Source organism: Nomascus leucogenys, chromosome 19, assembly GCF_006542625.1.
Source record: "Nomascus leucogenys isolate Asia chromosome 19, Asia_NLE_v1, whole genome shotgun sequence".
NCBI classification, from domain to species: Eukaryota; Metazoa; Chordata; class Mammalia; order Primates; family Hylobatidae; genus Nomascus; species Nomascus leucogenys.
Window position 1 is genome coordinate 34,881,481 of NC_044399.1, and position 15,695 is coordinate 34,897,175.

The window sequence follows — 15,695 nt, forward strand, 5'->3', positions numbered from 1 at the left end:
GCCACTAGCTACATGTGACAATTTAAATTTAAATTTAAATTCATTAAATGAAATTAAAACTTCAGTTCTCGGCTGGGCGCAGTGGCTCACACCCGCAATCCCAGCACTTTGGGAAGCCGAGGTGGACGGATCACTTGAGGTCAAGAGTTTGAGACCAGCTCGGCCAATATGGTCATGGAAACCCTGTCTCCACTAAAAATACAAAAATTAGCTGGGCGTGGTGGTGGGTGTCTGTAAATCCAGCTACTCAGGAGGCTGAGGCAGGAGAATCACTTGAACTCAGGAGGCAGAGGTTGCAGTGAGCCGAGATCATGCCACTGCACTCCAGCCTGGGTGACAGAGTGAGATTCTGTCTCAAAAAAAAAAAAAAAAAATTCAGTTATCAGTTGCTCTAGCCACATTTCAAGTACTCAATAGCCACATGTAGCTAATGGCCACTGTATTTACTGTATTGGATAGTGCAGATGTGGGACACTTCCATTATTACACAGAATTCTATTGAACAGCACTGATGTAGATGACATTTGAAGTCATGGGTCTGTAAAAGATCACTTACAAAATTAATATTAAGGGAAAAAGAGATTCAAAGACTGAACCCTTTATGCTTCTGTACTTAAATATACAAATTGGTAGTGAGGGTGGGATGATGAGGTGGTAAGGGCATGCTTCCTTTTTATTTATTTATTTTTTAAAATGAACTGTGCTTACTAGGTGGATAAGGGGGCAAAATACATTCCAGGCAAAGGGAATAGTGTGTGTTAATAGAGGTATAAAATGGTATGGTTGGGGAACTGTAAGAAAGCTGGCATTTCTGGAGCAAGGCCACATTATTTTAGTATAGTTACACACACACACACACACACACACACACACACACACACACCCAACTCCAAACCTCTTCTTTGCTTCAACACTTTGGGACTGAGCATGTGGTGCTGAGGCTAATCAGTTTAGGTCTAATTGGAAGGCAGAATGAGAAGGGGAAAAAGAATTTTCCTTGTCACTTGTAAATTGTGAATGGGAACAGATGTAAGAATTAAGTTTAGGGAAACAAATACTGCCTCCTAACAAGTTTTTTCAGTGATAGAAATCAAATGTGATAGCCATTTTTAATTTTAGGAAGTCTTGTTCAAATAAGACCTAAAAGTTATTTAAGCTGGAACTAGATTTCTATCTGGACTAGGGCAAACCGAAGGTAAGCTGATGTAGCTAATCAGCTATGGCTTTCATGAGACGTATTCATGCACACAACAATCGCCAGGCACCATTCTGGAAGGCCAATCATTTCAGAACATGTTTTTTCAAGATGTCAGTTTGTTTTAATAGTAGGTTGTTATACCCAAACTACCATATTCTTAGTTTTCTTTTTTTGTATTTTTTTTTCAAGTTTGCAAAAAGCAGTAACTTAAGCCACAGGGAAAAAAGGACAAAACTGTTTTTCACCAATTAAAAGGAACCCTTTCTATTTACATGTATTTTAAACTAAAATAGCCTTTAAAAAGGTAAAGATTTCATTAGAATAAAAAAAGCTTGAAAATAGACTCTATTAAGATCTTGCGTTATCATTCAACGTTCTTTGCAGTTAAAGATCATGTCATTATTTCCATTATACTTACCTCCTATTTTTCTGGGCTTATTAGCCTGGCTGTAGAAACTTGCTCCAGTTGAAATTTGGCAAGCTGACAAGGCTGTGTGCCAGAAGTAATTTACTATCCAGTGCGGTTTGCAAAGTAAAAGACGCTATAAATAATAGAAAAAGAAATGAAAAGTTACTGGTTCCAAATATTTTAATGTGTGTAATGTGTGTCACCTCAAACTTTTCAGCTTTTGTTGTTGGCAATGTGAGATAACATGAAAGGTTTGAAAAGTACAGATGCTTTGCATTCGCATCAAACTGAGGGCTCTGATGTTCTTAGGCATCAAAGACCAGTCTGCATCTATCACTTCTCTGACTTTGAAGTCTACGAGGGCTCTCTGTATGGGAGAATCAGGCAGGGGACTTGGAACAAGGCAGGGGGATGGGATTCCAGGTGCCTTGCCTCTTATTATGGCTCAAACTAGGTACTTCCCTTTATCAAATAATAATAATGAAAAAAAGATAAGCATCTCTTTCTCTGCTGTTTTTAACCACGGAGCTGTCTGAGAACTTCAAATGTGACAATGTGAATATTCCTAGGAAAAGTTCAAGTTTACTTTGAAGTTTACATTTAAGTACTTTGAAGGCAAGAACAGAAATTTTAACTTGATTTGCAAACATCTGGCTAGTGTTCATCTGGCAGACTTCTTAAAAGATTCTGCTGGCACCCTGAGACCCCTCTCATTTTCCAGACTGGCTCATGAGCACCACAGTGGGGACCAAGCGTTTGGTCACCATGGGGTGATCAGGGTACATCTTTCTGTGATCAATCTTACAATCTGGAAAAAAATAATTTATATTAAAGCAAATACTAATATATCATGGGCTAGAATGCAAAGTTATCATAACTCTTTTGGAAAGGGAAAAAGACATTGACCATTTGAGTTTCAGTATTTCTGACCCTGCCACACACATAAAAATAACAACTGAAGCTCTTGAAGAGAATGATATGTTGAAAGAAAGAGTCTGGTAAGTAATTTTTTCTTAATTAAAGTGTAACTTCCATAAAGTGTAGATCTTTTTTTTTTTTTTTTTGGAGATGGAATCTTGCTTGGTCGCCCAGGCTGGAGTGTAGTGGCACAGTGGCTCATGCCTATAATCCCAGCACTGCAATGTCCACCTCCCGGGTTCAAGCGATTCTCCTGCATCAGCCCCCTGAGTAGCTTGGATTACAGGCGCACGCCACCATACACGGTTAATTTTTATATTTTTAGTAGAGACGGGATTTCACCATGTTGGTCAGGCTGGTCTCAAACTCCTGTCCTCAGGCGATCCACTGGCCTCGGGCTCCCAAAGTGCTGGGATTACAGGCGTGAGTCAGTGCACCTGGCCAGGATTTTGAGACATTGTGGGCTTTATGCAAACAGTTTCTTCCTCTGTCTTGGGCTTTCTCCAGTAGGTACTTTTTTTTTTTTTTTTTTTTTTTGTGAGGGGAGTCTTGCCTTGTTGCCTAGGTGGGAATGCAGTGGTGCAATCTCAGGTACTATCTGTCTTTTTGAGGGCTCCTTCTTGAGTTGATATTTCAAAATATTTATGTGATGCTATTAAGTGAGTTAATACATAAAGGACTTTGGCCAGGCGTGGTGGCTTATGCCTGTAATCCCAGTACTTTGGGAGGCCGAGGCAGGTGGATCACCTGAGGTCAGAAGTTCAAGACCAGCCTGGTCAACATGGTGAAACCCCGTCTGTACTAAATATACAAAAATTAGCCAGGTGTGGTGGTGGGCGCCTGTAGTCTCAGCTACTCGGGAGGCTGAGGCAGGAGAATCACTTGAACCTAGGAGGCTGAGGTTGCAGTGAGCTGAGATCATGCCATTGTGCTCCAGCCTGGGCAACAAGAGCAAAACTTCAGCTCAAAAAAAAAAAAACAAACAACATAAAGGGCTTAGAACAGTGCACATAGTAGCTGGGCACACAATAAGCCCTACATAATGACAGCTTTTTTTTTTTTTTTTTTGAGACAGAGTCACGGGGTTTCAGCATGCTGGCCGTGCTGGTCTTGAACTTCTGACGTCGTGATCTGCCGACCTCGGCCTCCCAAAGTGCTGGGATTACAAGCGTGAGCCACTGTGCCGGGCCGGTGACAGCTATTATTATGAGATGCAGAAGTGAAAAGAAGCCTTTGTCATTTCCATCATAATAATTCTTTTTTTTTTTTTTTTTTGAGACAGATTCTCATTCTGTTGCCCAGGCTGGAGTGCAGTGGCGTGATCTTGACCCACTGCAGTCTCTGCCTCCCACGTTCAAGCGATTCTTGTGCTTCAGCCTCCCCAATAGCCACCATGGTGGCGTGTGCCACCATGCTCGGCTATAGATATATATATATATATATATATACACACACACACACACAGATATATATATATATATATATTTTTTTTTTTTTAAGATGGAGTCTCGCTCTGTCTCCCAGGCTGGATTGTAGTGGCGTGATCATGGCTCACTACAACCTCCGCCGCCCGGGTTGTAGCAATTTTCATGCCTCAGCCTCCAGAGTAGCTGGGATTGCCGCCACCATGCCTAGCTAATTTTTGTATTTTTAGTAGGGGGGTGTTTCACCATGTTGGCCAGGCTGGTTGTGAACTCCTGACCTCAGGTGATCCACCTGCCTCGGCCTCCCAAACATCATAATAACTCTTTTTTTTTTTTTTGGGACGGAGCGTTGGTCTATCGCCCAGGTTGGAGTGCAGTGGCGTGATCTTGGCTCACTGCAACCTCTACCTCCCGGGTTCAAGCGATTCTCCTGCCTCAGCCTCCTGAGCAGCTGGGACTACAGGTGTGCACCACCACGCCCGGCTAATTTTTGTATTTTTAGTAGAGACGGGGATTTCACCATGTTGGCCAGGCTGGTCTCAAACTCCTGACCTTGTGATCCACCCACCTCGTTCTCCCAAAGTGCAGGGATTACAGGCATGAGCCACTGCACCCGGCCCATCATAATAATTCTTGAAGGTAAATATAAAAGCTAGGCCGGGCGGGGTGGCTCACATCTGTAATCCCAGCACTTTGGGAGGTGGAGGCGGGTGGATCGATCACAAGGTCAGGAGTTCGAGACCAGCCTGGCCAACATGGTGAAACCCCATCTCTACTAAAAATACAAAAATTAGCCAGGCATGGTGGCACACACCTGTAATCCCAGCAACTCAGGTGGCTGAGGCAGGAGAATCATTTAAACCGGAAGGCAGAGGTTGCAGTGAGCCGAGATCGCGCCACTGCACTCCAGTCTGGGCAACAGACCGACACTCCGTCTCAACAACAACAACAACAACAACAAGAATATATATATAAAAGCTAAATTTTGGCCAGGCGTGGTGGCTCACGCCTGTAATCCCAGCACTTTGGGAGGCCGAGTTGGGCAGATCACCTGAGGTTAGGAGTTTGAGACCAGCTTGGCCAACATAATGAAACTCCGTCTCTACTAAAAAGACAATAATTAGCTGGTCGTGGTGGTGGGCACCTGTAATCCCAGCTACTCAGGAGGCTGAGGCAGGAGAATCACTAGAATCTGGGAGGCTGAGGTTGCAGTGAGCTGAGATCACGCCACTGCCCTCCAGCCTGGGCAACAAGAGCAAAACTCCATCTCAAAAAAAAAAAAAAAAAGAAAAAAAGCTAAATTTCAAAATAAGGGAGGATCGCTGGGCGTGGTGGCTCATGTCTGTAATCTCAGAAGTTTGAGAAGGGGAAACAAGATGATCACTTGAGGCCAGGAGTTCAAGACCATGGTGACAATACAGTGAGACCCTGTCTCTATTTACAAAAACAAAAACACCATCCTAGGCAACATAGTGAGACCCCTGTCTCTACAAAAAAGAAAAAAGGAAAATTAGCCAGGTGCGGTGGGGCACACTTGTAGTCCCAGCTACTTGGGAGGCGGGGGTGGGAGCATTGCTGGAGCTCAGGAGGTTGAGGCTGCAGTGAGCTGTGGTCACACCACTGCACTCCAGCCTGGGTAATATAGTAAGACCCTGTCTCAAAACAAAACAAAAACATAATTAGCTGGGCATGGTGGCTCACGCCTGTCATCCCAGCTACTCAGGGGATCGCTTGAACCCAGGAGGTGGAGGTTGCAGTGAGCCGAGATTGCACCACTGCACTCCCCACTAGGCAACAGAGAGAGGCCACCAGGCCCAGCTAATTTTTTTGTATTTTTAGTAGAGACGGGGTTTCTGCATGTTGGCCACGCTGGTCTTGAATTCCTGACCTCAGGTTATCTGCAGCCTCGGCCTATCAAAGTGCTGTGATGACAGGCATGAGCCACAGCGCCTGGCCAGCGTGGCTCAGTCTTAAAAACAACAACAAAACGAAACAAAACAAAACAAAATAAAGGAGGAGCGTATTTACAGTTAGTTTGATTTAAAAATTGGGCGGGCACAGTGGCTCACGCCTGGAGTCCCAGCACTTTGGGATGCTGAGGTGGGTGGATCATGAGGTCAGGAGATTGAGACCATCCTGGCCAACATGATGAAACCCTGTATCTATGAAAAACACAAAAATTAGCTGGGTATGGTGGCACGTGCCTGTAGTCCCAGCTACTCGGGAGGCTGAGGCAGGAGAATCATTTGAACCAGGGAGTCAGAGGTTGTGGTGAGCCGAGATCACGCCACTGCACTCCAGCCTGGTGACAAAGCGAGACTCTGCCTCTAAATAAAGAAATAAATAAAATAAAATAAAATAAAAATCATGGTTAATTTATCAAGGTCTCTATCAAATTTACTTTGAAATGATCACAGTCTGTCAGAACTTGCTGACTTCCTTGTACATAAAGAAATTTAGCAAATGCCTATTCTTAGTGTCATGCATTTATTAACTTATTATATGGTAGGCACTGCTATAAGCTATAAAGTATCTAGCCAGTCAAACAGGAAAAATTCGCTGCCCATATGGAATTTACTATCTAGTGTCATCTCCACTCTTACTGTTAACACAGCCCCAGAGATTTTACTTTTACAAAGAAATTCTATCTCTGTCTTACATTCGTGATTTCCTTCCACTTCTCTCATGTCTTACAGCTGAAGGATTCAAGAAATGGTGTAGCACAAGCCAACCCTTGTCTCAGTTCTGAGATGAGTGGGTAAAATGTGAAAGGAAAGAAAGAAATGAAAGGCACAGAGGTGGAACATGGTTTTGCTGAGCCCATTCTCCTTTCATAAATCACACACAGGATCAAGGTGCTAATGTGAATGTTGAAATAAGCAGATCTAGCAAGAACTGCTGCTTTGGCTTTTTATATCCAGAACTAAAAAAGAACTGAACCATGTAGTTATCCTTTGAGGTTTACTAACTATGCCAGCAATATTGCCTCCAAGCTGTGTTGCCTGGTGGTTCTCTTAGAAATGCTAAGTTGCTTGGGCAATGGTTTAAGGAGGGTGTCTATACCTTAGTGATTTATTTTGGTAATTCTCAAACTTTTCAATACAAAAATCTCCTTTTCTAAAAAGAATTTATAGTGTCTGATATTCACCTAGGGATATACATTTTGAAAGCTATTGCTTACAAAGCCAGGATATTGATTTAAATAATAAACAATTCTATTTTATTTATTTAGAGACGGAGTTTCGCTCTTGTTGCCCAAGCTGGAGTGCAATGGCGCCATCTCGGCCTCCCAGGTTCAAGCTATTCTCCTGCCTCAGCCTCCCGAGTAGGTGAGATTACAGGCGCGTGCCAGCACGCCCAGCTAATTTTTTTGCATTTTTAGTAGAAACGGGGTTTCACCATGTTAGCCAGGATGGTCTCGAACTCCTGACCTCAGGCAATCCGCCCGCCTCGGCCTCCTAAAGTGCTGGGATTACAGGCGTGAGCCACCGCGACCGGCTTTCAAAAATGTTTAATTGTGCAATATCTTCCTCCTTTGCTTTTTCTTATTGTTGTTCTTGGTGTTGGGAAGTCAGGACGTGGGACGGGAACACAGTGAAAATAGATAATATTCTGCAGAAAATGCATCTCGTGTCCCTTTCAGGCTTGGGTAGCCCACCTCTCTACACCCGGAGACACTTTTCCCGATCGCGGTCCAAGTCTAGCGGCGCGCGCGCACTTAACCCCGCCTCCCGTCTAGCCCCGCCCCTCAACTCGTGTCCGCTAGAGTCGTCCGGCCCAAGACCAGGGGGTGGTTCTCGCTGCAATCCCACAATCGGCCACAGGGAGGGGACGGTGGCTGTAGAAGCCGAAGGGCCTTCCCCTAAGGCGGAGGCGGCGGAAGCGGAAAAGGCGGGACCTAGGGAGCACGTTACATCCGGACGCGTTGGTGGTAGGCCTGGATCTCCGAATCTGAATTGTGTTCGCTGTTGAGAAGCTCCCCACGGGGTTGTAGACTTCGGACCTCATGGCAGAGATAATTCAGGAACGCATAGAAGATCGGCTCCCGGAATTGGAACAGCTGGAGCGCATTGGATTGTTCAGTCATGCGGAGATTAAGTGAGAGAGGGTTGGGGAGAGGGAAGAGCTGAGGCGGCCTGAAGGGAGGTTGGGAGTGTGTAGTAGGGGCCAGGTGTGGGGACGCTCGACCTGTGTTTATTTTTCCTAACGTGGCGGAAGGCCAATTCCCGTTTTCGGTGATGTCCAGAATTAATTTCTCATTCGTTGCAAGGTAATCTGTCCGTCTACTTACCCATCAGACATTTTGACAGCCCTTCATGGAGCCGGATCTTAGGGCTGTAAAGGTGATAAACCCAGGATTCCTGCTCATTAGGAGCTAATTGGGCAGAGTGTGGTGGGGGAGACAGACAAATTAAATATTTTGATAACAGTGTACTGTAAGTTGATTGTAGTACCTTGTACTGCTGTAGGGATAGGAACAGAGTGCTGTGGGAGCCCAGGGGGAGTGGATAAATTCCTAACTAGACTTGAAGGTGGAGACCATTGAAATCAGTTTCATATGCTACTCCAGAGCCTAACTACAGCGCCTGGCACATATTAGACATTCAGTAGCGTGTTAAAATTACGTTTAATAGTTTTTAATGGTTTCTGTGACTGTTGCTTTGTTTTGCAACGTCTGAATGTAGTAATGTGACTCAGAGCTTCAAAGTAAGCATTCGTTAATGAAACACAGAACATAGCAGTGTGGACGCTTAGAAAGTGCTCAGTAAACGTTAATGTTACCATTACTAAAAACACCTGTCTTGCACGTCTTGCATTAAATTCTCCTAATATATACTTGTCATATGTTCATTCCTTAGCTAAGGACTCTGAATCTTCTCCCATAAGTCCTTCGTAGTAATAAGTCTTTTAAGGCAGACACAGTTTAGATTTTTAAAAAAATTTACATGTTGAGAACTCAGAAATAAGAAGAATTTCGGAAAGAGATTTATTATTAAAATCTAAGTGACCTGAACTTGGAGTAAAAGAAGTCTTTATTAATACCAGCCAGGCGCGGTGGCTCACGCCTGTAATCCCAGCACTTTGGGAGGCCGAGGTGGGGGGATCACGAGGTCAGGAGATCGAGACCACGGTGAAACCCCGTCTCTACTAAAAATACAAAAATTAGCTGAGCATGGTGGTGGGCGCCTGTAGTCCCAGCTACTCAGGAGGCTGAGGCAGGAGAATCGCTTGAACCCGTGAGGCTGAGGTTGTAGTGAGCCAAGATCATGCCACTGCACTCCAGCCTGGGTGACAGAGCGAGAAAAAAACAAACAAATAAAACACCATACGTAAATGGTATAAAGTTCTTAATTGTATTTGCTTTGCTGGTGGGGATGTCATTGGTTTTGGGAGTTGATTAAGATGATTTTCCTGAAAGTTTAAAAATACATCCTGATACCCTTAAGAACACAAAAGTAATTGTGTAAGAGAATACTTTTTTTTTTTTTTTGAGCCGGAGTCTCGCTCTGTTGCCAGGCTGGAGTGCAGTGGTGCGATCTCGGCTTACTGCAACCTCCGCCTTCCAGGTTCAAGCAGTTTTCCTGCCTCAGTCTCCCGAGTAGCTGGGACTACAGGCATACACCACCACGCCCCGCTAATTTTTGTATTTTTAGTAGAGATGGGGTTTTACCATGTTGGCCAGGGTGGTCTCAATCTCTTGACCTCTTGATCTACCCGCCTCAGCCTCCCAAAATGCTGGGATTCCAGGCGTGAGCCACTGTGCCCAGCCAATAATACCTTCTTATGAAAGATAACTCTAGGAATTTTGTATTTTGAAAAACATGTTTTAAATATATTCAAAATAAACTTAAACATTTAATTTTTGCAGTTTTCAAGTGAAGTTTAAATGGCTTTCTCCTCAGGGCTATCATTAAGAAGGCTTCCGATCTAGAGTACAAAATCCAGAGAAGAACCCTTTTCAAGGAAGACTTTATCAATTATGTTCAAGTAAGTGTGTAATTAATAATTTCTTTCTTTCTTTTTTTTTTTTTTTTTTGGTGAGATAGCATCTCACTCTGTCACCCAGGTTGGAGTGCAGTGGTGTGAATGGTGTGATCTCTGCTCACTGCAACCTCTGCCCTCCAGGCTCAAGCGATTCTCCTACCTCAGCTTCCTGCGTAGCTGGGACCATAGGTGCATGCCACCATGCCTGGCTAATTTTTTGTACTTTTTGGTAGAGACTGGGTTTTGCCACGTTGCCCAGGCTGATCTCAAGGGATCCACCCACCTTGGCCTCCTAAAGTGCTGGGCTTACAGGTGTGAACCACAATGCCTGGCCAATAATTAATAATTTCATTACTTTTTTTTGAGGCAGGGGCTTGCCTTTCACCCAGGCTGAAGTGCAGTGGTGCCATCATGGCTCAGTGTAGCTTCCACCTCCTGGGCTGAAGCCGTCCTCCCACCTCAGCTTTTGGAGTAGCTAGGACTACAGGTGTGTGCCAGTATGGCTGGCTAGTTTTTGTGTTTTTTGTAGAGACAGGGTTTTGGCATGTTGCCCACGCCCAAAATGCTGGGATTACAAGTGTTTGTGAGCCACAGGGCCCAGCCTTACTTTTTTTGTTTTTGTTTTTGAGACAAGTGTCTTGCTGTGTCACCCAGGCTGGAGTGCAGTGGCGCAATCTCGGCTCACTGCAACCACCGCCTCCCGGGTTCTAGTGATTCTCAAGTCTCAGCCTCCCCAGTAACGGATTACAGGCTTATGGCACCACACCCAGCTACTTTTAGTAGAGACTGGGTTTTGCCATGTTGGCCAGGCTGGTCTTGAACTCCTGGCCTCAAGAAATCCACCTGCATTAGCCTCTCAAAGTGAGTGCTGTGATTACAGGCATGAGGCATCATGCTCGGCCCTAGCATTACTTTTTAATCCCTTCACAAATTGATTGGTTGATTAATTGAAATGGAGTCTCTCTGTGTCACCCAGGCTGGAGTGTAGTTGTGCAGTCTCTGCTCACTGCAACCTCCACCTACTGGGTTCAAGTGATTCTCCTGCCTCAGCCTCCCATCCCTTTGCAGATTTAAAATCAGTTCTAGAACGATGAGCTTAACATCAATTTTTTTTTTTTTTTTTTTTTTTTTTGAGATGGAGTTTCACTCTTGTTGCCCAGGCTGGAGTGCAGTGGCGAGATCTCGGCTCACTGCAACCTCCGCCTCCTCGGTTCAAGCAGTTATCTGCTTTAGCCTCCTGAGTAGTTGGGATTACAGGCGCCTGCCACCATGCCAGGCTAATTGTAGAGACAGCGTTTCACCATCTTGACCAGGCTGGTCTTGAACGCCTGACCTGGTGATCCACCCGCCTCGGCCTCCCAAAGTGCTGGAATTACAGGCGTGAGCCACCACGCCTGGCCAACATCAATTTTTTAAAAAATTAAAAAAAAAATTCCAGAAACATTCATTAGATAGATATTTCTGAACAGGAGTAGCATTGGGAGTAGCATTGCTCCACTAAGACTTTAGTCCTGGCCAAACTGAACTTACTTTCCCCCTCCTCTTTATCTCTTGTCGTTTTCTTTCTTTTTTTTTTTCTACTGGGTTTGTAGATCAGAGATTGTCAGAGACATAGTGTGTATCAGGACTTCAGCAAGAGATTTGCCTCTTGGTGAGCAAGACAGAGGAGAGTGAAGTTGATGATTGTAGAGAATTGAAAAGTCACTACTTGTTTATCTGTTGTCTGTCCACTTGGAAAAAGGTGTGCCGCAAGATTTTTTCATCTTGTAAATGCATGGAAGGTTTGAATAAAGATAAATCATGTCAGACCAATTTTCCAGTGGGGGAGAATAGCTAATATGTTGGATGACGGAATCAGGATTCAGAAAGAACCAATAACAAGATCAAATGTTTATAAGACTAGAAGTTTTGGTTGGGCGTGGTGGCTCATGCTGTAATCCCAGCACTTTGGGAGGCTGAGGTGGGCGGATCACCTGAGGTCAGGAGTTCGAGACCAGCCTGGCCAACGTGGTGAAACCCCATCTCTACTAAAAACACAAAAATTAGCTGGGTGTGGTGGTGGGTGCCTGTAATCCTAGCTACTCAGGAGGCTGAGGCAGGAGAATCGCTTGAACCCAGGAGGTGGAGGTTGCAGTGAGCCAAGATTGTGCCATTGCATTCCCAGCCTGGGTGACAAGATCGAAACTCCATCTCAAAAAAAAAAAAAAAAAAAAAAAGACTAGAAGTTTTGAGCTTAGATTTAAAAAGACAGCAGAACAAACAATATATGAACCTTGGCTAAGCTATTGTTTTTGGAAGAGGTCCTATGAGTAGATTGCTCACTCAAAATGAGCCAAGACCATATTATGTCAAAAATATAATTTTTTTTTTTTTTTTTCAAGTAATACACTCACTCTTGCCCAGGCTGGAGTGCAATGGTGCGACCATCACTCATTGCAGCCTCGAACTTCTAGGCTCAGGTGATCTTTCTGCCTCAGCCTCCCAAGTAGGTAGGACTACAGGCTTGTGCCAGATGGCTGGCTAATTTTCTTACTTTTTGTAGAGATAGGGTCTCCTTATATTGCCCAGGCTGGTCTTGAACTCCTGGGCTCAAGTGATCCTCCTGCCTTGACCTACCAGAGTTTTGGGAATTACAGGCTTGAGCCAGTGTGCCCAGCCAAAAGATTTCTTAAAGCTAAATGAGACTGTGAAAGCACAAACCATGAGAGAAAAGACTGATTGGTTTGATTGTGTTCAAAATACAAATTTCTGGAGGGGCGTGGCGGCTCACGTGTGAGACAGGCAGATCGCTTGAGCCCATGAGTTCAAGACCAGCCTAGGCAACATGGCAAACCCCATCTCTACAAAAAATACAAAAATTAGCTGGGAATGGTTGTGCATACCTGTAGTCCCAGCCACTCTGGAGGTTGAGGTGGTAGGATCAGTTGAACCTGGGAGGTGGAAGCTGTAATGAGCCATGATGGCGCCATTGCACTTCAGTCTGGGTGATAGAGACCCTGTCTCAAAAAAAAAAAAAAAAATTCTGTGCAAAAAAGAAACTACAAATAATGTGAAAATACAAGCCACAAAATGTGAGAAAATATTTGCAACACATAATTAGAACTACGTATACACATATATAAAGAACTGTAGGCCGGGCGCAGTGGCTCACGCCTGTAATCCCAGCACTTTGGGAGGCCGAGGTGGGCGGATCACGAGGTCAGGAGATCGAGACCATCCTGGCTAACAAGGTGAAACTCCATCTCCAATAAAAAATACAAAAAAAATTAGCCAGGCGTGGTGGCGGGTGCCTGTAGTCCCAGCTACTTGGGAGGCTGAAGCAGGAGAATGGCGTGAATCTGGGAGGCGGAGTTTGCAGTGAGCTGAGATCTTGCCACTGCACTCCAGCCTGAGCGACAGAGCAAGACTCTGTCTCAAAAAAAAAAAACCAAAAACAAAAAACTGTAAATCGAGAAGAAAATGAAAACTAAAAAGAAAAATGGGCAAATCATGTGAACGTGAAAGTCACAAAGGGGAAACATCACTTGTAGTTAAACTTATGAAAAGACGTCAGCCTTATCAGTAATTAGTTAAATAAAGATTAAAACCAGGTGTAGGGGCCAGGCACCGTAGCTCATGCCTATAATCCTAGCACTTTGGGAGGCCGAGGTGGGTGGATTACTTGAGGTCAGGAGTTGGAGATCAGCCTGGTCAACATGGTGGAACCCCATCTCTACTAAAAATACAAAAATTAGCCAGGCACAGTAGCACGTACCTGTAATCCCAGCTACTGGGGAGGCTGAGGCAGGAAAATTGCTTGAACCCGGGAGGCAGAGGTTGCAATGAGCCTAGATTGTGCCACTGCACTTCAGCCTGGGCGACAGAGCGAGACTCCATCTCAAAAAAACAAACAATAAAAAAAAACCAGGTGTAGGACTGCTTTATATTCATCATAAGAGCAAACCTTTTTTTTTTTTTCTTTTTTGAGATGGAGTCTTGCTCTGTCACCCAGGCTGGAGTGCAATGGCATGATCTCGGCTCACTGCAAACTCCACCTCCCAGATTCACGCCATTCTCCTGCTTCAGCCTCCCAAGTAGCTGGGACTACAGGCGCCCGCTACCATGCCTGGCTAATTTTTTTTGTATTTTTTGTAACCTCTACCTCCTGATCAGCCTCCCAAGTAGCTGGGATTGCAGGCACACACCACCACCCTCAGTGAATAGGGATATAGCTAAAGGGATAATGTTGAGTAAAAATATGGATTGATGGGCCGGGCACGGTGGCTCATGCCTATAATCCCAGCACTTTGGGAGGCCAAGGTGGGTGGATCACTTGAGGTAGGGAGTTCAAGACCAGCCTGGCCAACATGGTGAAACCCCATCTCTACTAAAAATACAAAAATTAGCCGGGCATGGTGGCAGGTGCCTGTAATCCAAGCTACTCGGGAGGCTGAGGCAGGAGAATTGCTTGAACCCAGGAGGCAGAGGTTGCAGTGAGCCGAGATTATGCCACTGCACTCCAGCCTGGGTGACAGAGGGAGACCCCATCTCAAAAACAAAGCAAAACAAAACAAAAAACCTGTAGATTGATGGATGTAGCATGATACCATTTATGTAAAATTTAAAAGCATTCAAGACATCATTATAATAAAGTCCAAAGTCATGTTTGGGAATGATAACAAAGTCAAGGTAATTGCTGCCTCTGGAGAGGGAGAAGAATAGAATCAGAGATGGGTACATAGGTGGCTTCATTTTTATATGAACTGTTTTATTTCTAAAAAAGATTTGAAGCAAATGTAGTGCAATGTAGGTTTTGATGTAGCTGCATTGTACCTGCATGGGGTGTTTTATATGCTTGAAATATTTCATGGAATAATTTTTAAGTGAAGCATATAATTATAAGCTTGTTAATTATTCTGTTCAAGTTTTATAGCTAAGTGAATTTTAAGTGAGTTCTAGACATTTATTGTAAATTATACTTAAGTGATAGCACATTATTTTTTATTTTATATTCTCGATTTTTGTTTTATGACTTTAACTAAATTTCCAGTATTTAAAAGGTTTTAGATTTTCTAGCTTCTCATTTTTTTGTATGTTTTTCTTTCATAGTATGAAATTAATCTTTTGGAGCTGATCCAGAGAAGAAGAACAGTAAGTAGATTTTCTAGAAGTTAGAGAAAAATACAGAACTAAGCAGTATGACTGTATAGTTAGGACTTCTGTTTGGGAGACAGTGTTGATAAAACTGTGTGGTGATATGCCTATAATGGATATTTGTAATTATTTGTTTGCTTCATCAGTACCATTAAGTGGTCAAGTAGGAATGCTGTTTTGGACAAATATGATTAAGTTGAGGCTCTGTTTTTTATGTCCCCCTTTAGCGCATTGGATATTCATTCAAGAAGGATGAGATTGAGAATTCTATTGTACACCGGGTACAAGGTGTTTTCCAGCGTGCCTCAGCAAAATGGAAAGTGAGTGATCAAGGCATCCTTAACTTTATGAGATGTGAAGATAAGTATTATACATATTGTATTAGGGATTCAAATGCAGTTTTCTATTTTTATCTTGGGTATCTTTATGGTATCTTTATACTTACTCTAATGATGGTATCATTGCTCGAAACATTTTTTTTTTTTTTTTTTTTTTTTGAGACGGAGTCTCGCTCTGTCACCCAGGCTGGAGTGCAGTGGCACAGTCTCGGCTCACTGCAAGCTCCGCCTCCCGGGTTCACGCCATTCTCCTGCCTCAGCCTCTCCGAGTAGCTGGGACTACAGGCGCC

The 15,695-nt window shown here is 43.9% G+C and overlaps 1 protein-coding gene across 2 annotated transcripts in view; it reads left to right on the plus strand.

Moving 5' to 3' along the window:
• The first annotated feature begins 7,833 nt into the window (after positions 1 to 7,833).
• The window catches only part of UTP6 (UTP6 small subunit processome component), a 41,068-nt gene continuing 33,206 nt past the window's right edge, over positions 7,834 to 15,695 (plus strand). For both annotated transcript variants that reach the window (XM_003280209.4, XM_030800597.1), the window contains exons 1-4: positions 7,834 to 8,047; positions 9,853 to 9,937; positions 15,023 to 15,064; positions 15,295 to 15,387. In XM_003280209.4, coding sequence (XP_003280257.2) covers positions 7,956 to 8,047; positions 9,853 to 9,937; positions 15,023 to 15,064; positions 15,295 to 15,387 — 312 coding nt within the window. In that variant the 5' untranslated portion in view covers positions 7,834 to 7,955. The remainder of the gene's footprint in view (positions 8,048 to 9,852; positions 9,938 to 15,022; positions 15,065 to 15,294; positions 15,388 to 15,695) is intronic.